The sequence below is a fragment of the Thunnus albacares genome, chromosome 16 (genome assembly GCF_914725855.1).
Source record: "Thunnus albacares chromosome 16, fThuAlb1.1, whole genome shotgun sequence".
NCBI lineage: Eukaryota > Metazoa > Chordata > Actinopteri > Scombriformes > Scombridae > Thunnus > Thunnus albacares.
The window spans coordinates 11,788,144-11,813,216 of NC_058121.1; the positions used below are offsets into that span (position 1 = coordinate 11,788,144).

At 38.7% G+C, this 25,073-nt stretch overlaps 2 protein-coding genes and 1 long non-coding RNA gene across 5 annotated transcripts; 1 reads left to right on the forward strand and 2 right to left on the reverse strand.

Annotated features, from left to right (window-relative positions):
- Window positions 1-4,427: 4,427 nt before the first annotated feature.
- Window positions 4,428-16,190, reverse strand: cd164 (CD164 molecule, sialomucin). Its single transcript, XM_044376165.1, has 6 exons — window positions 15,908-16,190; window positions 14,633-14,704; window positions 9,421-9,489; window positions 8,902-9,027; window positions 8,279-8,356; window positions 4,428-8,152 (listed from the first exon to the last, which is right to left on the reverse strand). Exons 1-6 carry the CDS (start codon window positions 15,975-15,977, stop codon window positions 7,977-7,979), a joined length of 591 nt encoding a protein of 196 aa, XP_044232100.1. The 5' UTR covers window positions 15,978-16,190; the 3' UTR covers window positions 4,428-7,976.
- On the forward strand, window positions 9,499-19,054 carry LOC122999328. The gene is made up of 4 exons (XR_006407688.1): window positions 9,499-12,298; window positions 18,199-18,274; window positions 18,356-18,633; window positions 18,721-19,054. It is a non-coding gene; the product is annotated as an uncharacterized LOC122999328 (long non-coding RNA).
- A 2,461-nt stretch (window positions 19,055-21,515) lies between these two features.
- Window positions 21,516-24,945, reverse strand: ppil6 (peptidylprolyl isomerase (cyclophilin)-like 6). Of its 3 annotated transcripts, none has more exons than XM_044376164.1 (8): window positions 24,778-24,945; window positions 24,589-24,684; window positions 23,234-23,422; window positions 22,957-23,019; window positions 22,673-22,814; window positions 22,031-22,090; window positions 21,799-21,934; window positions 21,516-21,682 (listed from the first exon to the last, which is right to left on the reverse strand). In XM_044376164.1, exons 1-8 carry the CDS (start codon window positions 24,853-24,855, stop codon window positions 21,571-21,573), a joined length of 876 nt encoding a protein of 291 aa, XP_044232099.1. In that variant the 5' UTR covers window positions 24,856-24,945; the 3' UTR covers window positions 21,516-21,570. The 3 variants fall into 3 exon arrangements, with proteins under 3 accessions (XP_044232099.1, XP_044232098.1, XP_044232097.1); XM_044376163.1 differs by having other exon boundaries at window positions 22,667-22,814; XM_044376162.1 differs by having other exon boundaries at window positions 21,799-22,090; window positions 22,667-22,814.
- Between the last annotated feature and the right edge of the window lie 128 nt (window positions 24,946-25,073).

Below are 25,073 nucleotides of genomic sequence, written 5' to 3' on the forward strand. Positions count from 1 at the left end.
TTATGTTTTGAAAGTGAATATGTCTGTGTTATATTAAGTACATCCTGTTCTAATGAAGATATTTTTAATATTTTACATTTTTAATAAAGCTTATTCTGTCATATTTTAATGCTGCCAAAACAAAAGTTGGTCTCTATTTCTGTACTTCTTATTTCGAAGAACCACCAGGTGGCAGTGCTCAGCCTATATCTATTATACAAATGTAAAGGCCTTCACCTATAATTTGTGGTGCAGTTGCATGGACTGTAATAAGACATGATAACTCTTGTGCAGGATCAAGCTCCAACTGTCATGAACAGTCTATAATTGAAATGGAACAAATGCTTTGTGAACTCTGTTACAGCAGCTGGCTGGACAGCTGAGTAAATGTAGCCTTGACCACAGGACAAACGGATGTGGTTTTTATCGCTGTGCACAAGAGGGAGGAACTGCTTTTTTTGCCACAAGATTTTACCCTTTTTCTCAGAGTCAAAACTGCTCAATTCTCTTAGATTCAACTATTACTCATCTTGATTGTAGGCTGGTCAGATGACAGGACACATTTCTGGCATGACTGAGGCTTTTATGTTTTGTTTATTTCAGTCAACCTCCTTTTTATGGTATGAGTAACCACACGTAAAGCTGCATCATAACATCCCAGCATTATCTCCTCAGTATCAGTCTTCATCATCGTTTTTAGTGTCTCATCAGGTCACATTTTCCACACATAAGTAGGATTTTTGTCCTTAAAGCTTATCTCAGTCACTCCCTACACCAAAAAATAAGTGAGAAACCAACTAAACATGGGCTGTTTAGTCACAAATTGTTGAATTAAAAAAAATAAAAAAAACTAACCTAAAATTAAAATAGTGGACATTCCTGACTGAGGTTCTGGGTCATGGGAGAAGATAACAGCTGACTTGTTTTCTACATTCAAGTTTTTCAGTTAATAGCCAAGCTAACATTGCTCGGTTCTGGTATTCTTGGTATGATTCGAAGTTCACTGCATGGTTAGCTGAGAAAATTAGCCTAAATCTGATGCATTGTTTCTGTCTGCTGCTGTATTAGATTACTGAACACAGCATTCAGGTTAACTGAGGCAAGTTAAGACCACTCCATGCCCACATATAACATCTCCCATCTCCTCCTAATCAATCACTCTCCTGACCTGGCAACTCTGATAATTTGTGACTGCACACCCTTTCTTTTGTCTGGTATTGAATAGCAGTGTATGTAAAAGGGCTGGGTAGGTATGAGTCTGTGTTAGGCATTTTGCTGTGGGTGTGTGAAAGGGTTGCCTACAAACAGCTCCTAGTCCATCATATTATCAAGATAAAGATATATGCAGTGTGGCATTGCAACAAGAATGAGATCAGATGTTACAAGTTGAGGTGAATTGAATTGTAACATCCTCATTGTGTGGATACAAGGTTATTTGTCAGCTAAAAGTTTGCAGATTGTAGGATTTTCTGCCTCTTATTAAAAGGCCCATAAGAGATATTCTTGATACAGCATCACAAGCCGTCCATTAAGGTCACAGACTAAGTGTATGGTTGCAGATTGTTTTTTTATGGACTTAGTGAATATAAATTGAGGTGTGGTTGTCCCAAAAAACACACTCCTCGAACTCCCTTCAGTTCTGGGAAACAGTGCCAGTTTGGGACTGTGGGCCACTGGAAGAATAACAGGCCGCTCTGCACAAACACCCATAAGCACACACACACCTCGCTCAAGAATGCAGTCAACTGGACGGACTGTGATTCTTGAGTGTACGAGTAGACACTCACAAACACAAACACTTCCTTTAGAACCGACATTTTTTTTTGCTACATAAGCAGAACCTTGCAGTGACCCTGGAAACTGTGTGTCCTGGCAGGAGCACGACTCAGCGAGCATGTGGAAAACAAACTCGGATGTTTTGAACAGAGTGGAGGTTTCTTCTGCCAGTTCAGACATTAATGGTACAAAGAGTGCAGGCAAATCATTTCAGTGTCACTGATGTTTGCAAATGGCAGTGATAAACTTTGGACCAGTTTCAACTTCAAAAAACATGTCGACTGTTGCGTCCAGTAAAAAGTAAACACTGTATCTGGTTTATAAAGTAAATATCATCACCGAGCTAAGTGAGCACCAGTTTTAGTCCATGTGATTAACTTTATTATATACAGGACACTTTTTGTAGCCTTCAGAAAAAGCTGTGACCATATACTAAATTAATACAGGGCTATTAGCTTGTGTATTGGCCAAAGGGGGGCACCAGCATCTCCATGAAATCCCCTATATTATATAATCAGGTATAGCAGTGAAGCAGAGTCTATTTGTGACCCCTCATCACAGGTTATGGCCTCAATGTGAATGAGTTGTGAGTAGTTGAACGCAAGAGAGAGACCTGAGAAGTGAAAGTATTTTGTATTTCACAAGAAAAATCTACTTTTTCATCCCTTCAAACATCTGCTAACCCCCCAGATTTGAGCCCCTAAGAGGTCCTGACCCCAGTCTGATAATATACTGTTTGTTTGAAAATATACTTTTTCAAATTATAACCACTATAACCACTATTCTTTGCTTTTTGTTTTCTTGTAATTTACTGGATAATTTTAGCTCTGAATATTATTCAAATAAAGCGAGGGAAAAACTGGGCACAGCTGGTAGGTATGTGTAGCTGGTGATGAGTGGTTATAAATAGAAATGTCTTTGTTTTAATGGGTTCCCTGCCAAAAAGGTTGGGAACCAGTGCACTGGACTATCAGAGAGTGAAGGTTAAGGGCATGAGCGGGTATGTGGTGCACCCAGTATGTACAACATCAGAAACGACGTCAATAAGTATCTGGTTATATCTGTGGATTATATTAGTGCTTTCCCAAATAGACTCCAAGTATATTGACCAACACAGTCAGAGACAGGAGCAACTGAAGGTTACCATTAGGGTAAAACTTCAGTCATTAAAATCATAGTTTATCAGCAAAATGAGACAAAACATTTAAAGATCCTCTCTAGACATGTTTTAGGATGTATATAAATAATTTGTGTCTGATATGGTTTTTCCACAAAAAAAGTTCAATTATCTTGTTAAAGTCCTTAAAATTACATCTTCTCCTTCTCACTCATTAAAAGAAATTCAGGATCTATTAATATAGAAATATTTTTTCATTTCAGAAGTTTAACTGCTGTCTCCTACTTAATTGAAAAGTCCATTCTCAGTGTTTGTGCCCTGGAGGCTTCAAGTTTCCACATCACACTTAAGTGTAAATTGAATATTGGATCAGGATTGGCTTCCAAACTATTTGTAATGTCACAAATGCTTGTAGGCCCGCCTCTTAAAATTGGATTTTCAGTGAGCACAGAGAAACTTTGTCTTCAGCAGATGAATGTGAAAACAAACTCTGCACATGCATCATTCTGCACAGTGAAGCTCAAACCTTCAACTGTAGGAACAAGAAGAAAAACATATTTGAGTGGATGGAATTTTAAGGATTAGTTTGATGAAAAAAGTGATACCGCTCTCATGTCTTTATGATAAGTATGTTGCTGGAGCCAACAACCACTTAGCTTAGCTTAGCATGAACACTGTAAACCTAGCTCTGTCCAAAGGTAAGAAAAATCTTCTTACCAGCACCTCTAAAACTTACTAGTTAATGCATTATGTCTTATTTAATCCATGCAAAAAACAAAGTGTAAAAAGGACATGTTGGGGTTTTATATGCTGGATGTGTCTCCTTGAAATTAGTTTATTTCCAATGCAGGATTTCATAAGAAGAGGCTGACTTTGGGAATAATATCACAGCACATATAAGATCATGTAAATATGATTTGATTCAGTAGTTTGTTCAGTTCTGCTTTGATGTTAATCTTTTACAAGAATTTGTTGACCTAGCATTAGCTACACACACACACACACACACACACAGGGCAAGACAAAGCTTGAACTTGATACCTTCTGTTGTCCTTGGCAACTAGCCTTTCAACTGTAACCATGGCGATGAAGCCTTAGACTGAAACCTGGCCGTGTGTAATCATCCCACTTGTGATTTGACATGTAAATTAAAAGCTCTGAAAGTTGTCAGTGCTGCCAAATGAAAGGTAAATATGATGATTTGTTTAACAATATTCCAACTTTATTGGTTTAACATTGTGAAACTAAAAGGCAACACTAGAAAAAAAAAATACAAGGCAAAAAAATAAAATAAAAAGGTTTGAGAGGAGAGAAAAAAAAGGGCACAAAATAAGCACAAAACATTTCAGGAGGCATTGTGGCACCTGCAAGTGTTTACATATGACTGTGTGAATAGTTGTGTGTTCAAGTGGGGTGAGAGCTAAGCCAAAGAATCGTACCTACAAGACTGATGGCCTCGAACACAACAGGTAAAATGTATAACACTAACAGTGTGTGTGTGTGTGTGTGTGTGTGTGTGTGTGTGCACGGAGCAAAAAAGCCACAAGGCGAAAAGGAGGGAATCAAAAAGCTTTTTACTCGACACTCTTGGAATTGAACACTGCAAGGCTGAAAACTGATAGGATGAGTAAGCAGAACTAAAAGGACAGGAAAAACAAGTCATTCAATGCAACAACTGAAAAATACAAATAAAAGTGAAGCTCGAGTCATTGTGTGACTTTTTGCGTTATAGAGGAAATGTTGCAGTTAAACTAGAATACTAGAGGTTTGTGGCTGTGGTTGAAACATTACCAGAGAGATATTTTAGGAAGTGAAAAGCTATCTAGGACACAACTGAGGCTTCATCCAGTTAAGAATTATGCCAGCTATACCAAACAATAGCTGCTCATAGCCATTTTAGCAGCATTTAAATGCCTATAATTCTATTGTGTGGTTGGGTCAGAACGTAGGCATTTAAATGCTGTTAAAATGCCAGCTAACAAACTTTTCAAAACAAACAGAAGTAGCCTGGTAGTTTCCTGGACAGCTTGACACTAGCAAACGCTCAGTGGGTTTGATCGAGAAGTTAAGGCTGAGAGTGACAAAGCAGACATTTAAGCAAAAATACAACACAGAAAACCACTTCACAGGGGTTTGAAAGTGCTCTGAAAGAGTCCCATTGATATTTAATAGGTGTGACGTCTCATTTTTACAAACTACAACTACATGGATATTAACTGAATAAGGCACTTTTCCTTAAAGAGGTGCAGGGACTGAGTTAGTGACTTGTGGGATAAGCTGCAGAGAGGCAACACAATGGACATCTATTGGTATCTATGGATACCAGAGGTGTTTTGGTACACCACAATGTCAAACATGTGATGCTGTGTTCGTAAGGAATGCAGCTAACATGTCGAAAGCAGAGAGCGCACTCTGACTGGATTCAGTGGTTGACGAAACTCAAATGTTTCTCTAAATTTTGGGCGAAGGGACTCCACATGCACAGAATAGAGCAAATGGGTGCAGCTAAGGCAAAAACTCTGTAGCCTACTCGTCATGATTGGGTCTTTGGGCTGTAGCCTAATGCCACCAGGTGACTGTAGGTTAAAAGGCGTGTTAATGGTGAGCAGCAGAAAACATCGTTATCTTAAATTATGCAAGCCAGAACAAAAAAAAAAAAAACATCTGCACTCATGAATTTCTTACCGCTTGTGGTCATACAAAACAAGATGATTCATCCATTATCTAGTTAATATTCAAGACTGAGTATTTATACAAGCATCTGGTTTTTCTTTTTTTGGCTGAACCATGAAAACATTTACAAAGACAAAGTTACAAAACAAAGCTTGTCAGTGCAATGCTCAATTTCCATGCCAAAACTGAGGACTTTGGCTTAATGCACACTGTTTCAAGGCATTCTTTCAACTAGCATATGGGCTAAAATTACAAATAATCAAGTGGTTCTTAAGTGTCTACATCCCTAAGAGCATATGCAATGGGAGGAAAAATCACAACTCCAAGCATGCAATAATTAAAAAAAGGGCATTTAACAAAACATTCTCAACACTGACAAGCCGCTACAAGCAAAAATGTACTGATAAACGCTCCTTCATTTAGCCTTTCCTCAAGTTGAAACCTAGAAGATAAACAAAAACAGGTACATGGCTATCTATGTACAGGAAGGACAAAAATGACAGGAAAAAAAACAACAACACAGTTAGCAGCAAGCTAATTGGAGAACTCGAGCTCTAGCATGGCCACCTAGCTGCTGCAGTTCCGCACTTCCTTCACAATCCTCTCATGTACGCGGCAAAAACCAGAAATCAGGAGGTGCAATGTTCACTTCACCAAACCAGCACTCATACAGTCCAACATTTTTTTTTTTACCTCGCTCTAAACTCTCCCGATACTCTGAGGCTTTGAGTTAAGCCTCTTTGTTAAAGCTACACTCCCGGATTTATAGCACCTAACAACGCGCCAAAATTTCCTGCCAGGTCATTGTTTGTGTCAACGCAAGTCAACACGATTTATAACTTGAGTTCTGAAACATAAATAGTGAGGTGGGAGGAATTTTGGGGGCAGTGTTGGGTGCAACAAATGGGAGAGTACCTTTAAGTTATTCATTTATATAGGGTCACCAGTGAGAAGACCGTTGGTTTCATGCACCGAATATAGTCCTCTACTTTTAGGGAAAAACTTCAATTAGATGTTGAATATCAATAACAAGTCTCCATTGATCAAGGCCAACGAGTTACAACTATCTACTGTATTCTTCAACAAAGGCTCTTCAGTCCAGCTGGGAGACTACGGTCCTGACCAATATCAGCACCGCGATACCATTTCTTTCAACGAACATAAAACTAATCACAACACTCGAGCCTCAACCAGGAAGAAACAAACTCTTCCACATCTCTCTTTAAGTCATACTGGACATTAAAGGCACTTTACTGCTATCACTGTCCACATCAAGAAAGGTGCATACCATTTTTCTTTATCTCCCCATTCTCTATTTTATACATTATTTAAACAAATTAATTATTCATCTTCCTAAAATATTCTACAATCTTTCATTGTGACCCACAGGCCCTGTTTGACTACTCCACTGAAATGGGACCAAAGTGCCAGCTGAATGTTAGCGACACGACTGGGAAATAGTTGATGTCTGCAGAGATCAGAAATAACAGTTGGGACATTAAAAGGATGGGAAATGAACTTGATACATGAATTATTGCATTGAGCTGCTCTATTGGCAGTTGGTGTTTGACATTTTTTAACAACTGGTATTGGGTGAAAGACTTCCCCTCCAGGAAGTCAATGGCAGAAAATGCACAACACTCCTAAATGCCAAGGGAGTCACCCATCGAAAAAAAAAAAAAAAAAAGAATTGCTGTTTTTTTTCAGTCTGACATCAGATGATTGGGTGTTGCTTTTATTCCCTCGTAAATAACGCCACCTCTTTTACATCATCTATGAACACATATACATGATACAGCTGCATGGGGGAAGAGGGAACCTGCCCACGATTCAACAGGCTAAAAGCAATACTGAATCATCGCAGTCGTCACATTTAAGAATAGCTGTGAACTCAAACAGTGTTTCCAAATCAAGACAAAAAAAATGCTCTAACTTCTACCACTCTGTAGCTGCACTACTCCCAAGCATCAACAGGAAAGCTACTTGGTTTATGTGACTAACTCGTTTTTTTGTGATGTATTTCATTACGAAAGCCATGAGGAGAGGTGCTGTAAATAACACGAACCCCTTCAATTCGCTTGAAAATGGTCTTCGTTGAATGACTCATGGTGTGACGGAAGTGGGAGTAGCTACCAGATGATGTGATCCATATGCTTGAGGCTTAACTGCCATATCACTGGGGATCTGTTCAGTTATACTAGTTGGTGCAATATCATACGTACAGGCATGCGTGGGTGGCTGGATACAGACCGTGATGGCAGCGTTAATGCAGGCTGAAAACCACAAGTGGCACAAACATCAAAGAGCTAGAAAACCTGCTTGAAAACACTGTTTGAGTCCGTCATGATGAGTGTGTGCTGAGTGGAGAGTCTTCTCGGAAGGTTCTTGGTGGTCGGTTGGGGGTAATGTGGTATCCGAAAGCGCAGCTGCTTCAAAGGGTGTGATAGTTGCGGTCCTTGGACTTGCAGAATTTGTACAAAAAGAAGATGACTGCCTGCAGGCCCAGGACCAGCACTATTCCACCAATGAAGCTCGCAGCGTCGAAGGTTGAGTTCTTGTGAGGGGCAGGAGAAGGGGCAATCGGTGTGGTAGTTGTACTGGTTCCAGCTGTGATGTTAAGACAGAGCAAAGGAAAATACAGATAAATTATTCTCTGTACATTACAGGACAGACAAAAAAAAAAAAAGACAACTATCTTGCTCACACATCACAACGTCAGCCTCTGCCACTTACTTGAAGTAGAGGGTACAGTCGTAGAGCTGGAGGTGTTACCGCTGTGAGTCGGGGCAATTGTGGAAGTGTTTGTATTTTCTGTAGTAAGAATATAGGAATATATCAGCTTTATTACCAGTTTCAGACATTTTGGGAAATATGCTTATTGGTTTTCTGGCAGAGTGTTAGATAAGAAGATCAACACCATGTCATATTTGTCTGCTAAATATAAGGCTTAAATCAGCTTAGTTTAGCAACAAGACAAAAATTGAGGTAAAGCTAGTTTGGCTCTGTCTGAAGTTAACAAAATCCACCTACCAGCACCTCTAAAGCTCACTAATTAACACGTTATATCTTGTTTGTTTAACTGTTTGTTACCGTTTTGTTTGTTTGCACATAACCCCCTGTAAAAAAAGCAAATTATCGTCTTTACACTACAGTTTTTGTGTAGATTAAACAAACCAGATATAACATGTTAATTAGTGAATTTTAGAGGTACTGATAGGCGTGTTTGTTACCCTCTGACGGAGCCAGAACTCTTCTTTTAAGAGATCTCAATTAAACTCTCTTATTTCTTCAAGTGTCATAGACTGGACAACACAAACTACAGCAGGGAGTAGCAGAGGTTTTTAGGGACTGGTTACCTGTGGTGGGCTGAGGGGTGCTGCTTTTAGAGGTGGTGGTGGCAACAGGGGTAGGGGAGGCTGTAGAGTGAGGGGTAACAGTCGTAGAAGCAGAAGAAGTTGGAGTTGAGGCGGTTGTGACCGCAGCTGGACAGGGAACCAACACCAAGACAGGGTGTAAGGGGGAAAAGCAAGAAAGACCACCCAAACAACAAGGTTATGCCCATAAATTACACAATGCTCCCTCATCATTTCATTTAGGCAGGTGAAAACATTGTTTTACGCCTGCTCAGGTCTTTTGAACACAGATGGTTAGAGACAACAGATGAGACAAACACCCAAAGTGCTGAGACTGACAATCAACTGACATCTTAAAGCATAGCTAGACCCCAACAGAATCTGCATCTCCTTATAGTGGAGAAATGTTTGTATGTGTGTTTGAGTCTGCTGATTCTGTTAGGGCCTAAAAGAACATGTAAAAGTTCATGTAAAATGTTAATTTTCTGCTCTGATTTTTTTAAAAACTGCTGTTTGACTTACCTGAGCAGCTGGCGTTGCTGCAGGTCACATTTTCCGAATTAAGAGTCATGTTGTGACAGCCAATAAATGCTGAAAGGCACAAAAATATAATGGATTAAATGTCAGATTCATGCTATACATGACTTCAGTTTACCCAAGCAGACAAGGCAGATTTCATGCTCTTATGTTAGTGAGAAAAAAGTAGCTTGTCTTATGTTTTGAGTTCAATCCTGAGCCTGTTAATTTGAGCTGAAAACTGGGCAACAGTTCTTACTGAAGTCTCATGAAACCCTCATTATACAGCACACAAAGAAGCAGCCAACTAATCATTTTGGCCTACAGTGTCAAACTCAAGGTTTTTAAAATTTTGTTCACGTAGAGCTCACACAGCTGCATCTAATGATCTGCTTCTCACCTACTGTGTGCATACAAATGGTTAAGTAACATGATATCCAGTGGGGTATTTCTCTTTTCTTATCTCCCACGCAGGAAGGTCAGAGCAGTTGGCTTGCTCACACAGGCCCACATTGGGAGGATGGCATCCCTACCATCACGACACTTGATTATCTGAAGTTAGGCTGGTCTGAAACCTGTTTTTGTATGTATTTGTTTTGTATTTTTACCACATCAGCATTTTATTAGGTAACATGGCTCAATATAACCTTTATTTTTTAGCTCTAACAGTCAGTGACAATAGAAAATACATAAGAAAGGACTGAAGACATTTTTGTTTGTTCATGCTGAGTTTGATCATCTAGGTGTATTCGCTTTTATTATATAACCTGATTACTAATTAACCATGACAGAAAGGGACTTTGCCCTGTCGTGAAGTCCTGTCAGTCCCAAATAACAGGAAGTCAACATACAGACCTCTCAGAGTTTTAATTTAACTAAGAAACACAATTTTATTAATTTTTAGACATGGTTAACTATATTGCAAGATGAAATTCCAAACACAATTGGTGTTTGTTTTCCCAACGGTACAAATCGGCCTTTGTCACAGTGACAAAGCCATGAGGCATGACTGACAGCACCTTGTGACTATTTTCACACCCAGTTATCTTCCTTTAACTGCTGCCGTTCAAACTAAACTGTGACCAGATTTTATTACGACTCAGATTCAATTGATTGATGAATTGTGTACATTTGTTTCAAACTTCCTTTATGTAAAAAGAGTTTTTCAGACTGTAACAGCACATTTGGTATCAGTAAATATATTCCCAAACCCATAATGGTTTTGGTGATTTAGACAGGCAGGATTTTGTTATGTATTAGAGCTGAAACTCTTAATATATTGTCAGAAAACAGATCACCACACTTTTAAAGCTGCTGCTTCTAAAATGTGAGGATTTACTGTTTTTCTTAGTCATATTTGATACTAAATTGAATATCTTCAGACTGTTTGTCAGATAAAAACAAGCAATCTGAGTCACCGTCAGCATCTTCACTATTTTCAGACCAGTTATAGACAAAAAGAGAATAATCTTCAGATTGTTTAATAATGAAAACAATCATTAGTTGCAGCCCTGTTATGCACTTTATATAACCATAGTGTTATAAAACCATTTTTATTCAATAACATATTCACAGCTGAACAACACTATGATTGATCAGGATCCAAACTGGACACTGGACAGTGCAATAAAGAGACAGTAACAGCACACAAGCTTTGCCTTCACTTGCCTGAGTCCTATCTGGAACGCTGTTTTATGGGAGCTAAACCTCTCAAGTAATACGAAAGCGGAAAGATATTTCCCATAAAGTTTCAATAACAGTTCAAACAGGCCACAACGAAGACCATTAAAAGACCTTTGACCTCATCTTTGCATTGTTGAAACCGCTCCTGAATTTGTTTACGCAAGCATATAGAGAGCGTTATCTTCCTAGTAGATGGGAACATCATAAAGGAAACTGTTTATTTTATGTGGTGCACCTGGTGCTGTAAAATGCAGCTTCCTCACTTGTTATACTCTAATCCAGGGCAACCAAACCTAATGACTCCCACCAGATGGCCTCCCATAAATTAGATACACCAAATTTAACAGCAAGGCCGCAGCCATTGTTGTGAGCATCTTTTGACTGTCTCCAAATAGGGTCAAAAATGACTCAGCAGCCAGCATTAACATTTTCCACTGCTCACAGAGCTGTATTTTGTGGTCCTTGTATCAGGTTATGTATCTTTGTGTCCTGGCTGCGGATGAAACCAACTACCAAACGGCTCTTATGTCCTAATTATTAGTTTGGGGAGCTCATGATGCAAAGTTTCTGGTAAGACTGTTTCACTTGGCAGTTAGTTGAATTATATGGTTACTGAGGCCAGAGTTTTGTGGTATTTTGAAACTATTCTGTCAGGTGGCTGTCGCTGTCATTAAACATCGCTTGTTTCTCTTTGCCAGTGCAGCTTCTCCAGAGTTTTATATGTTATTTAATTATTTTCCAAGCTGTTCATCCTGCTACATTATATGATTTAGCAGTTCTGTTGTGACCAGGCATTTAAAGCAAGGAAACTAAGCACAAAACATAAGTCGCATCCATATATTTTAAACATAATGTGAAACATTTAAAGCTTAAATGTTAATCTTAATGACTTGCTAATCATGTCATTTTGAAAGTGTGTTTTTCACACTTTGTGTGATCTGACACTGTTGTCTCTGTATGTCAAACCACAGATGAGGGGGGTTTTGTCACTTGCCAGTAGGTCACAGAGCTGTTATCTTGCAGGCGGCTGTGAAGGGTACGACTGTTTCTCACTCTTTTCCAAAATGGTGACATCATCACCACGAGGTACATCCACAGCTTGCTCAAGCTGGAAGTGTCAGCGAAAACCTCGGAGCCCTAAAGTTTACCATGGACGACAGCCTCTACAAGCTTTGTCACTGACTACAACCTGTACTTATAGGTGCGACAGAGCTTGTGTGTACATGTGTAAAGCTTTTGATCGTTTAAACACTGGGCTGCAGCGAAATGCACTTCGGACGCCAAAGTCTTGTTTACATAATATCCCTAAACCAAAGATAAATCTAGTAATGACAATGTGGCAGGCATTAGCTTGCTGCAGCACTGAGGTTATGCTGTATCTAAACTGGCCGGAGCTGACCTTTCCGGTTTTTTGCTGAGTTCATATCAAATAAGTGATCCATTCTTGAGCTGGTGAAAGGCTTTAGCTCTAGGCTTGCTTGTCGTGTGTGTGTCTGTGTGTGGTGAGTAGTCAGCATTGTTGCTCCAGCCTATATCCTGTGTAGTAGCGCAGGTCAGTGTGAGTCAGTTGTTCTGATGTGTAACAGCACTGATTGTCTTCGGGAAGTCATTTTTAAACAAGGACAAGATAAAAAACGGTCAAACCTCACAGAAGCTTTTGCCTGTGAGTCCTTATCTTTATTACACCGACATCAGATGAACGAGGTAAAAGATAACTGCTACTCAAACATTTAAAAATTAAAATCTAAGTAAGAGAACAGATCCTTGTTTACATGTTTTTAATTGTAAGTTTTCTGTGGGTGTGGGGTTGTTACTCCCTCTAGAGCAAACAGTACAGTGTAACTGTAAACCCGGACAGATTTTTCCCCCCTTGGGAAACACAATGAGCTTAATTACGCCGACTCCCTTGGCTCTGAGATGATCTACATAACTGTCATCTTGCATGTCCTGTTCAACCACTTAATAAATCTAAATAGAAGTAATGTCATCATTATGGCACTTCTTCACACTAAGAGACAAAGAAGAAGGAGGGTGTGGGATCGTAAAAATCTCAAAGTACCCCGTCCTGTTTGAGAATCAAAGAGTCCCATCGGAGATGTTATCAAACAGGTCAACTCCCATGAGAGGAAAACCACCTGTACTGTCCTAAGGTCAACTTACATAGAAGGCTTGGTTTACTGATTTTGGATTTGATGAACTGACTAGGAAGTTATTCAAGTTACAGTGCATGTCTTTCAGTCTAATAGCTACTAAAATAGAATAACGGATCACAGTAAGCTCTCATCTTGAGCTGCACCCGAGGAATAAATTATGAGGCAAAACAAGGCACATGAAACTAATTTTCTTTATCCTATCTGCACACTCTTTCCTCTCACTCATGCCCTTATGCTCTCCTTCCTTCTGTTCCCCAGTGTGAGGATATTGCAGGCTTCCTGCCACACATCCCTTCACTTCCTCTCCTGTTCATCTTCTTCTCATCCACAAGAGACCTGTGTGTGTCTGAATACACTTACTTCAAGTCAGGCAAACATTAGAGTAAGGCCTTCCATGGCAACAAGGTCGATTTCACAATACTCACTCAATGGTTTTATACCTGCAAGTTTCAGGTTTTAGTCTTGTCCCTACACATGTGAAGCCAACAATCGAACAGCTTTATCACTCACTTTTATTCATCTGCTGGGCGAAACGGTGCAATGAACCTTAGATTTTAAAAGATATGTCGACTGGTTTCTGCTTCATCCGTGAAGCCTTTAACCTCATTTACTGACACTGATAACAACATGAAAACAACCAGCTCCTCTCCTGACCAACTAAAAAATAAAAAAAAAAAAAGAAAATAATAAGGAAACAATCTGTCATGTCATTCTCCTTTTAGTTGTTTGATGTATATGTCTAATCACAGCCCACTGACTTCCAAATTAGGTTGGAAAAAAAAATATCACTGCAGCATATTTCTCCATAAACCCTCCATAGTGCATAAGTCAAGAGAAATTTCTCATATTCGGAGCACTCATGTTTAGACAGATATTTCCATTAAGGTAATGAAATTACAGAGCAGCGATACAGAGATGTACAGTAGGCGAAGGGTGGGAAAAGCACAATCAGGGCTAAAATGAGACATAAAAGTCCAATAGATGTGAAATTATCTAAGGGGAAAAACAACTAACTTTGCCTCCTTGGACCTTTTAATCCTCTGCAATGACTGTACTGTGGTAAGAAACTGTCTATGCAACCTCACACTTTGGCATCAGTCCCATGAAGGCCTGTCCCCTTAAGGAGATGTCTGGCTGTAATTTAATGCCAAACCAGGCTGTCCAGATGCACATCTCTGGTTGGTGTTGCCAGACGGTTACGATGCAGCTTGGGCTTTGGGTGAAATTGGGATGACATCATCTTAAGTCAGCATCCAGAGGCATACATTCCCTCCATTGCCATGAATCATGTGTCTTATCAGTTTAGACAATTTAGTACACACAAAGACCAACCTGTGCCTCTCCCTCCACAAACCTGCCACACATTTAGGACAGTTACTCACATGTTGAGCAATTAACCCACTGGCAGTCACTGGTGGTGCCACATGCATCACATAAGAGGCCAGTACATCCATCTGCAAAGAAGTCATAAATCAGATTTAGTTATGGCAGTTTATAAATGAAGGAATCTTTGTAGATGTGATAGAAAATGAATCTGCTCTCACCAGGTTGCGATTAAATGTTACTGATAAAAAGAATTTTTAAAAATAGGAGCCAACTTTACAAAAACAAATGTTGTAGCACTGTGTAAACTCAAGCAGCATTACGGTATAATTAATTTTAACATGTGTCACAACAAGAGAGGCTTTTACGTAACAAGCTGATCAACTGGATCTGACACCTAACTGGTTCATCAGTTTGTTTCCTGCTTGCACAATTCAGCTCTGTTTTTTTTTCCTATAACTCATACAATGACAGAAAATGTTTCAGTTACACCATTTAAAACTTAATATCAGGTCACTTAGCGTGCTACTAGTAGGCTAAAGCGCAAGGTAGCCAACTGCCTGGGGCCTCCAACTAGAAAGGGCCCGAACAGCTTTAGATTTATTATGATATTTAAAATGTGAACAATATTGAATTATGTTACTATTCTAACTTATTTTAACCTGAAATAACTTACAAAGGCCCGCCCAAAGCACTTAAAAAATACAACTATATATTTCTACATGGGAAAACATTGTGTCACTGCATTTACCTGACAGATAAATGTTACAGGTTGAAGAGTCAGATTTTACTCACAAAATATAACAAATAAAATATGATGCATTACTATTGATTAAACTATCCAGCATTATATAAGCATTAAAAGCTCTAGCTTGAACACAAGTTAAGTAAATTTAAGTACATTGTGCTGATCGTACCTCTAAAAAAACTGGGGTTTTTACCTTTGCAGTATTTTTACTGTGCAGTATTAATAGTTTTACTAAAGATAAAAGTTTTGAGTACTTCTTCTACGACTGCCAATACCAACATTTAGCAGGAGAAAGGGTGAAAATAAAGCAAGGCAGAGTTTGCCTGGGGCCCCCAAATCACTACATCCGCCCCTGAGGGGGAGGGGGGCATATATAAATATATATATAAATATATACAGTATTTCATGTAAACCAGGAATATAATGAGTGACAACTGTCAAATTAACGAGCCACACATCTAATGGGCCCTGCTGTGATCGAATATGGAGGCAGAGAGACAGATAAAAACCAGTTTAAAGGCTACTGGGGGTGTCTTGTCGAGGCTGGTTGTAGCTAGCCGTTAGCGCAGCAATGAGACAAACTTACCTGACTCTGTCGCGGCTGAAGCGCCAATCAAAGCCAAAGCTACAGCGACGAAAAACACCTTCAGGTACATGACTGCGGCACAACTTATTGCTGCTCTGTGTGCTCGACTTGGAGACGTATCTGCTGAGAAACGTCGAGAATGAGACTTGGGAGATTTCACAGCTTCCTTCCCCGTCTTGCGTTGCTGCTGCTCGCTGCTGCTGCTGCTGCTCGCTACTTCCTACTTGACAGGTCATGTGGCACTTTTTTACTGGGAGGGGTGAGAAAAAAAAAATCTAAATGTGTACTTACGTGAGCTGCTACCACGTCAAAGGCAAGAGAGGGATTATTTTGTCATTATAAATCATACAAAACAGACAAATATGGGCGGAAATATCTGATAAAAAGTAGACAAATGACGCAATACATGTCATATTAAAGTCCCCCTTCACTCAAAAAATGTTTTTTTTTTCTTGATGCTTTAGTTGAATGTTTGGGCTTCACTGTGCAGAATAATGTATGTGCAGAGTTTGACACTAGAAGGCTGTTTTCACATTTATCTGCTGAAAGCGGAAAGTTTCTCTGAGCTCATTAAAAATCCAGTTTTAAGGGGCGGGCATACGAGCATTATTTGTGACATCACAACTAATTCGGAGTCAATCCTGGTCCAGTAGGGCCTTTTACTAAGTAGCCCCTACATACACCCTCTCCCTACCCACTTCCACTCCGTTTGTGCGCTCACGTCGAGGAGCAACGGAGCAAGTGGCAGCCTTTATCAGTGATCATTTTTCTATTTTCAGCAACTGCCAAAAACAAGTAATAAAAAATCTGACATTTTCAGACCACCCTTTGAGTTGGTTCAGACCAACCCGTCATGAGTGAGAGACAGACAGACATACAGACAGAGTGGAGCTTTTCCTTGCAGTGCCAAAGTGTCTGAATTAACAAGCAGTCAAATGTTCAGTAGTGGAAAGTAAATCATTTGGACTTATGCAGAATACTTTGCTTTAGTTTCAGTTTTAGTCAGACTGTGGATGGAATTATTTTTAAATATGATGACACATCATTCCGTGTAATGATCTCTCATCCGGCTTCTCTGCACTATGCTTTCATTATTATATTATTCTCTCATGCAGTCTAAATGAGAGCTGCAAGTTTACTCTAAGGGGAAATAAGGTCTAGTCCTCAACTAAAATGGCCCCTTTAAGTCTTGAGGAGCAAAAATCACCTTCTGAGTTGTGTATTACAATAGTCCTTGATTTGAGATAATGTAGGTTAAAATAATTTGCTTTTGAAGTTATAATTATTCCTTCCTGTATAACATTACAACTACATCAGCTAGTAGCTAGCTCTAGCTTCCACTAGAACCTGTGTGTGGGATTGGAGTTAGATAGTTGTTGTGAGGCCGTTTCATTCATCCAAATTGTTTTTACTTTGGCCTTGTGAGTATTGAGAATAGCAGCCCTCAGCTAACCAGGTTCAATTGTCCAAATCATATTGTGATGTGTTGTAAGACTATTTCATTTATATAAATTGTTTGACCTTGAGGATGGCCTAGTAGCCTCCAACCTACTACCATTTTAGGCTACATAATGTTTTTATGAATATAATTTCAAATATGAAATAGCCATTCTTCTAATAAACATTTCCTGTTCTGATCCATCCAATTATAAACTGTTCTTGATGCATTCCTGGTTTTCATAGCACCCTCAATCTAACTAATGTAGACTAGTGTAGGTGGATGTTTCTTGACTTAACCCAAGAGGTTAGCTAGTGAAGAAATGTAGGAAATATGTTTTAAATTACATTTTTTTCTGGGGGAAAAACCCCAGATCCCCCCCAACAATTATATATGTTTCCAAGTTTGCTCCCCCATTTTAATACATAACCAGGTGCCAATGTGCACAAATATTAAGTTCCATGTGACTACCCACACAAACATTTACTCATTAACTGCTCAAACTAACAAAGACATTTAATATTGCCACACAGATGTTAAAAATTCTCTAGTCTAGAAAACAGTAGATGTATTCATTTGATTGTCAAGTGTTGTATATTTACAGGGACTGTTGCTAAAACCAAGCAGCTTATAAACATAAGAGTGCAAAAAGACACTTGGGAGTAATTTTAGTATTATAATATTAGTATTTATCGTTCTCCATGGGCTTAAGCATACTGTGGAGTGAATGTAATGAGTCTGCCACTTCACTGCCCACACTGTTATGCAGGCTATTATTAGTGCTGTGTATAAGAGATGATGTTTCTGACCTAAATATTTTCTTCACTGTCCTCTCTGACATATTGATTAACAGATTCATTATCAAGGATTTGGACCTTGACGGTGTTGTATCACCCTAATAAAACAGGAGAACCTAAAAAAAATACAAGGTAAATTTGTTGTCACAGAATGAACAGACTACTGTCTTAAATGCTGCAGTGACTTTTCTAACATGATACTGTTTGCACTAGGAACTGAGAAGACCTCCTACTGGGTCAGGAACAGACCAGGGGGAGGGAAACCCTTCCACGTCCATTTTATCTTGACATGCATGAGGCAACGGAGTGTAAGCCATCTGTAACTCCTCCTGTACTCGTTGCCTCATGCATGTCAAGCCCCACCGTATTCCCAGGTCTCTCAGGAATTTCTCATTCCAGCCCCAATGACCCCCAAACACCATCAGATCCTGTTTCCCTCCTAAGCACATCTAGTACAGCCTCAACATCCTCACCTGAGGGTGGTTTAATTTGTGAGTTGTTTAATTTATTTCCAATGGGAAAATAAATAAATAAATAAAAGGTTTGACAGTCCCTTTGTGTATCCTTCATATCTCCAGAGACAATGATGCAGCATGAACTAACTACACTTCTGACCACAAACTTATAAAGGAAAAGGTAATGACATTTATCCTTTCAGGGGGAAAACATTCATTAATGTTTGTACACAAATGTAATTACCACAGATAAATTCTATTAATGCACAAAAGGCTTTCAGTGTTACTGTACCATTGTATGGCCATGTACATGTGAAATTTAGCAAACAACAATATAAACCAGGACATTTGATGTGAATAGTGAAAGTAGAAGGAAACCTTTTTGAATTGCAGGTGACAAGTGAATAAAAGTAAATCTTTTCAATGGCATGTCTGAAAAATGGCTCATCTCCACTTTTAAAAAAAAGGATAATTATGCAAGGAGTGGACTGATGTGGTCCATGTATTTTTGTATTTTTGATGACAAAAAGATTTTAAAAAAAATGTCTACACCTTCTGGAAAATCTCCATCTCTTATCTCGCAACAGCTGGTGGATGATGGCAACTATTGACTGTATATAAAGATTTATTATAAATAGCCTATATAAATATTTATGTACAGTTGATGATCCCGACAGATGCTGACTGGAAACCACGGTGACGAAAAGTTACAGTTCCTGTTTCCACCAGAGAGAGCGAAGTTCATCCAAAAGCTTGCTGCTGTATTTATACTACTATATTTATATGATTCAGCTGTGAGTGTGACTACAAACAGAATGACGAAGTGGGAGTGTGGAGGGACTGCTTTGGAAAAGGCCCGGAGAATGGACTTTACATTGAAGTAAGAGACATCTTGTGTCTGGCAGTTAAACTTCTGAAATGAAAAATATTTGCATATTCATAGATTATTGATTTTTTTTTTTTTTTTTTTTGAAGAATCGTGTTCATCCCTCCAGAAGAGTTCAGAGACTCAACTTATTATTAGAATCAATGCCAAGGCTGAGGAACACCATTCTTCAAAAAGATATTCCTTCATTTGGTGTTTTAATGATGGTGGTGGAGAGCGCTGTCTAACATGTCAGTCCAAAATCTCCCATAGGTGTTCAATTGGGTTGAGATCTGGTGACTGTGAAGGTCATAGCATATTATTCACATCATTTTCATACTCACCAAATCATTCAGTGACCCCTCGTGCCCTGTGGATGGGGGCATTGTCATCCTGGAAGAGACGCTCCTATCAGAATAGAAACGTTTCATCATAGGATAAAGGTGATCACTCAAAACAACTTTGTATTGATTTGCAGTGACCCTTCATTCTTAGGGGACAAATGGACCCAAACCATGCCAGAAAAATGCCCCCCACAGCATAACAGAGCCACCAGATCCCCTCACTGTAGGGGTCAAGTATTCAGGCCTGTGCAGGTTTTTCCTGTAATTTGTCACCCATCTGCACACTTTGCACAGTATAAAATGAAAACTTCCATGTTCACCTTGCTCCAGACCTCTGCCCACATATACGATTACCATGATTTATATTGAATAAATGAAATGAAATAAAATGGCAATTCAGTATCTTTAAAATAGATACAGGTAAAAGGCTGGATGATGCATGAAGCCTGAAGTGGTTGTTCACATATGAAACATATAAATTAACCAGTTACTTGGAGAAAGCCTGAGAGAACGGAAAAAAGCCCTTTATTGACATAATCTTTTATGTAAACAGTTCATTTGGGATTTTTTTCCTACATGCTTCTATATACATGCTTTGTATATGTAATACTGTAAGATGCATGTTTTGTTAAGTAGTGGTGTCTTGTAAGTGGGACGTGTGGGATGGGCCAAATTTGGCATGACACAGAAATAAAATAAAAAAAACTAAAACTAAAGCTAAAACTACAAGGCTTTTCAACAGGAGGACAGCAATTAGGTTCAACCATGGGCCAGTTTTTCTCAGCACTGCCCATATGGGAGGCGCATGAAAACCACCAAATATGTTTATAATATGTTTTGTTTGTTTATTTATTTTTGTTCCATTCAAGAATAACATTTATAAAACTGTTTGAGGGTTGTATCTGAGGGCAGATGTCATAATTCCCATTAGTAAGTGAGGGCAAACAAAGTTAAAGCAGCTTATGTTAATACCTATTTTGCAAAAAAAAAAAAAAAAAAGCTCCATCAACATATCTACTGTATTACACTACAAAAGGATAAATCTATGATATCTTGTCCACACACAATAAACAGCAGCCTGCTTCATTTATGATTAAATCAATGTACTGTTATTGACATAAATCTGCTCTGGTCTGATAAGCCAAAGCCTAAGTTTAAGATGTTACTGGGTCATATATATTTGAATTTACATGAGCCTTGTGTTTACATTATTATCTACTGTAGACATATAAGGAGTCATGTAAACAATTGGATGCAATCTGTAAAAGGGAAAAAGGCTTTTGTTAGGGGGCCAAATATTTGCGTTGGAGGGCCAGATGTGGCCCATGGGCAGCCATTTGCCTGTCTCTACTCTTCAATATGGCCGGGCCAATCTTAAGACCCCAATCTCATTTACCATTAATTTATATCATGAGTAGTCATAGGTCATAATTACATTTTGGACTGATAAAATCTTATTTAGCCATGAACTTTCAACTTGTTCCTCCTAAATTCATATTAAAATTTGCTTTATTGGCATGATAGAGAAGAAGCCAGAGTTGCCCAGCAATGAATATATATATATATAGATAGATAGATAGATAGATAGATAGATAGATAGATAGATAGATAGATAGATCAATTTACCAATACCAAGGTTTTCTAAACAACAGAACTTTTTCCTGCAAATATATATGTATGTTAGAAGTATGTTAACTGACTGCATAAAATATATTTTTAAAAACTTTATTTGAAAAGGCAACAATAGTGAGTAATGTTTAGGACCTATAACTTAAATACTCCACAATCTACAATTTTGCAATCATACTTTGGTCTTTCATTGCAAGTCGGGGCTTCTTCTAATCTCCTGAGGACATCGACACCTTCAACCACTTGACTGCAATGACGGGAAAAAAAGACATTAAGTTTGAGCAAATATGTCTGATAGATCTGAGACTAAACAGAATTGGGAAATTGAATAGATGTCTCTCAAGTCAAATTAGTGATACAAACCCGAAGGCAACATAGCTCCTGTCCATCCAGAGTGTTGGCTGCAGCGTGATGTAGAACTGGGATCCGTTGCTATGGGGGCCCTTATTGGCCATTCCCAGAGTGCCCCGCTTATTGTGAGAAATAGCAAAGCTCTCATCTAAAAGGAGAAAAGACACATGTTCAGATGTAGTAAATCCACACATACGCACAGTGTGTTCACATGGTAATACTGTAGGACTGTTGATGTCTGTACCCTCAAACGTTGATCCATATATTGACTCTCCTCCATCACCTTTACTTTCTGGAGAAATATCTGCAAAATTGAAAGATAAATTCCAGGGTGATACTGCAAAGAATCATTATAAGATATTTTGATTCACTTCTTTAATCCTGCGATATTTTGTTGATGCCCTTCAGGACCTTTCATACTCCAAACAAGGGTTGGGCAATATATCATTTCTGAGAAAAAACAATGAGTAATGTGTATATAATGGCCACATATTAGAGGCATTAATTGCTTCCCAGAACACATTTAGAACATTTCAAAGAACAGTCATATAAAGTATAAAGATTATGTCATTCAACTGTAATACAGGCTTTATAAGAGGAAATGATTTAAATCCATTAAAGCCATGACCACAAATGCAAGTCTGATCTATTTCCAAATCTCATAATTGATAATATATTGATATATCTCACATCAGGACTATAAGTGACATGTATGTATTCCATGTAGAGGTATATATGATCTACTTAACTGCACTGATACTAAAGTTGGATGACTGATTATGTATTTCTGTTGTACTGGCATTGATTTGGTGTGTGGCATTTAAAAAATTAACTACATGTGATTAACATTGTTACAGAGCTGGTGTGGATCATGCAGTACCTCCACCTTGTACCCAGCCGTTGGGCACCACCCGGTGAAAGACGGTGCCCTTGTAGCGGAGCTGGAGGCCGCTCTGTGACAGACCTCGCTCTCCTGTGCACAGAGCCTCGAAGTTCTTTGATGTTTTTGGACACACGTCTGAGAACAGCTAAGGAGAGGGAAGACAATGTGCCATGAAAACATCGCTCATCAGTGATTATGAAGGATGGGGTGACAAAGCACATGTGATAAATACTGTATATGCGATGTTAAAATACATAAATGTGGATCCCGTGCTTTAGTGGCCTCACCTCAAACAACAACCTCCCCACTGCTTCTCCTGCTATCTCAATGTCCATGAAGACAAATTGATGCTAAAATGAAAGGAGAGAGATATGAATTCTTTTTCATTTTCATGTCTCAAGATATTACATGAATTTGCAAATAAATTAACCTAAAACAGTCAAAAGTCCTAAATTGATTAAAACTAAAATTGTACAGAAATCAGAGACATTCTTCCTGATACCCACCACTTTTTCTTTTTTTTTTTACATGTGTGTTATTTGTGTGACAGTGTTGTTGACTTGCCCCAGTTTTCTGGAGGTGTCTGGAGTAGTAGTCCACAGTGAGAGCCTTATAGAAAGCCTGTGGCCGGACGAAAGTGTAACCCCACTGCTTCTTGGCCCAGCTGGCAAGATCTTTCTCATTCCCGAGGAGATGGCTGTTCAGAAAGCACATCAGTCTGCTGGCGTACTGCCACACTTCACCACGCAGCTCCTTGAATCACAAGTGTTGAACAACGCACGCAGTGTGATTCAGCATCTCAGAATAACGTCAAACTACAGCAGTATGTCGATGGGTAGGTGTGTTTATCTGACATGGACTAAAACACCTCTCCGCAAGCTGCTGCAGTTTATACAGTTGCCTCCATTATTTATTACATCATCACTCATTTCAGATGAGGTCACTGATGTAAAGCAGTGGCAGAGAGGAACAAGTATATTTACTCAAATACTGTACAATTGTGATGTACATTGCTTAACCATTTTAATTGTATGGTACTTTACACCTCTACTGTACTGCATTTCCTAGAAAAAAACTGCACTATTTACTCCACTGTGTTCATTGAAGAGCCTTAATTAAAAGTTACTTTGCAGATTAAGATTATATACACACAAAAGCTATGATTGTTTATATAATACAATGCCCAGTAGTGTACAAGCTAATTAAAATGAGATCAACTTTAACCAATTACAACTTTTAAATGGTGTTTACACAGTAATGCATCATTAATGATGATGTAACACTGATATGGTTCATATGAGTACTTTCACATTATATTTAAAGTACATTTTCTTGCTAATTCTTCTGTATTTTTCTTATCTTAAAAGCCCTTACACCCACACAGGTGCTTTCACTTATTTTGTTAGTTGTTGAATTCAGTTTTGGTGAATGCATTAGGGTGGGAAAACATAAACTTTTATCATTATTATTAGAATATTGAGATTGGTGACATGTATGGTTGTACACGTGTATTTCCCTGCACAGCTCCTGCATACTTCAACCTGAGCAGAGGTCTAATCACGAGGACAGAAAACACCTGCAAGACCTTTTTAAGTATTTTTTTGAAAGCATTGCTTTTTACTTGTATGAAACAGTTAAAATATTTTTATAATTCTTCCTCCACTAGTGTGCAGTATAAAAAACCGTGGAGAGCCTCAGTCCTCACCACATCTCCACAGTCCCAAGCCTACTGTATAATAACTGGTTTTTATCTTAAGATAGATAAGATAATTACTTCTGCATATACTTTGTTTCCTTGTTTCCCGCATTGCTGTAACATTTCCCCTCTGGGGATCAATAAAGTCTTATCTTATCTCAGCTTTTCTCTTAATGAATATCTTTGCTGAACATTTCTGACAAATGTAGTCAAGATGACTCACCCTTTTCTTGTTGCACAGAAATGTGTACCAGTCAAATTCCAGTAATGGTTGAATTGTTGGAGTCATAAATGCCTCAGGAAACGTCTGTTTTAGTCCCTACATTTGTCAAAAGATACAAGGGATATGAACGTTCAGGTGAAAACACATCACAGTGTAACACTATAGATTTGAAAAACAGTAATAGTTTACCTCGGCGATGCTCTTGGCAACATGAAAATTACTGTCTTTAATCAAGCCAATTATTTCTATGTGCACATTTGAGTCCATAGTTGCGGGGAAAAAGGTCTCTTTCAGTCTGTAAACAAGAGCCTCGTATCCATAGCAACAAGCATTTGCAGGCGCTTTAATGTGACGCAATACGGCCTCGTTCTACTTCGTTAAAGTGTTCCCTTTCTTTCCACTTTTCTTTCTAATAATCATGTTAGTCGAAAAGTAGGTTCCATATTTGTTTCATTTAGGTTCTAGTGACACTATGTAATCAAATT

Coding starts and splice junctions, on each gene's coding strand:
- cd164 (XM_044376165.1), bottom strand. CDS start 15,977: ATGTACCTGAAGGTGTTTTTCGTCGCTGTAGCTTTGGCTTTGATTGGC. Junction 14,705..15,907: donor TTCAGCCGCGACAGAGTCAG/GTAAGTTTGTCT, acceptor ACTTCTTTGCAG/ATGGATGTACTGGCCTCTTA. Junction 9,028..9,420: donor CAGCAACGCCAGCTGCTCAG/GTAAGTCAAACA, acceptor TTCCCTGTCCAG/CTGCGGTCACAACCGCCTCA.
- ppil6 (XM_044376162.1), bottom strand. CDS start 24,855: ATGGACTCAAATGTGCACATAGAAATAATTGGCTTGATTAAAGACAGT. Junction 23,423..24,588: donor TTCTGTGCAACAAGAAAAGG/GTGAGTCATCTT, acceptor TTGTGATTCAAG/GAGCTGCGTGGTGAAGTGTG. Junction 23,020..23,233: donor GACACCTCCAGAAAACTGGG/GCAAGTCAACAA, acceptor CTTTCATTTTAG/CATCAATTTGTCTTCATGGA.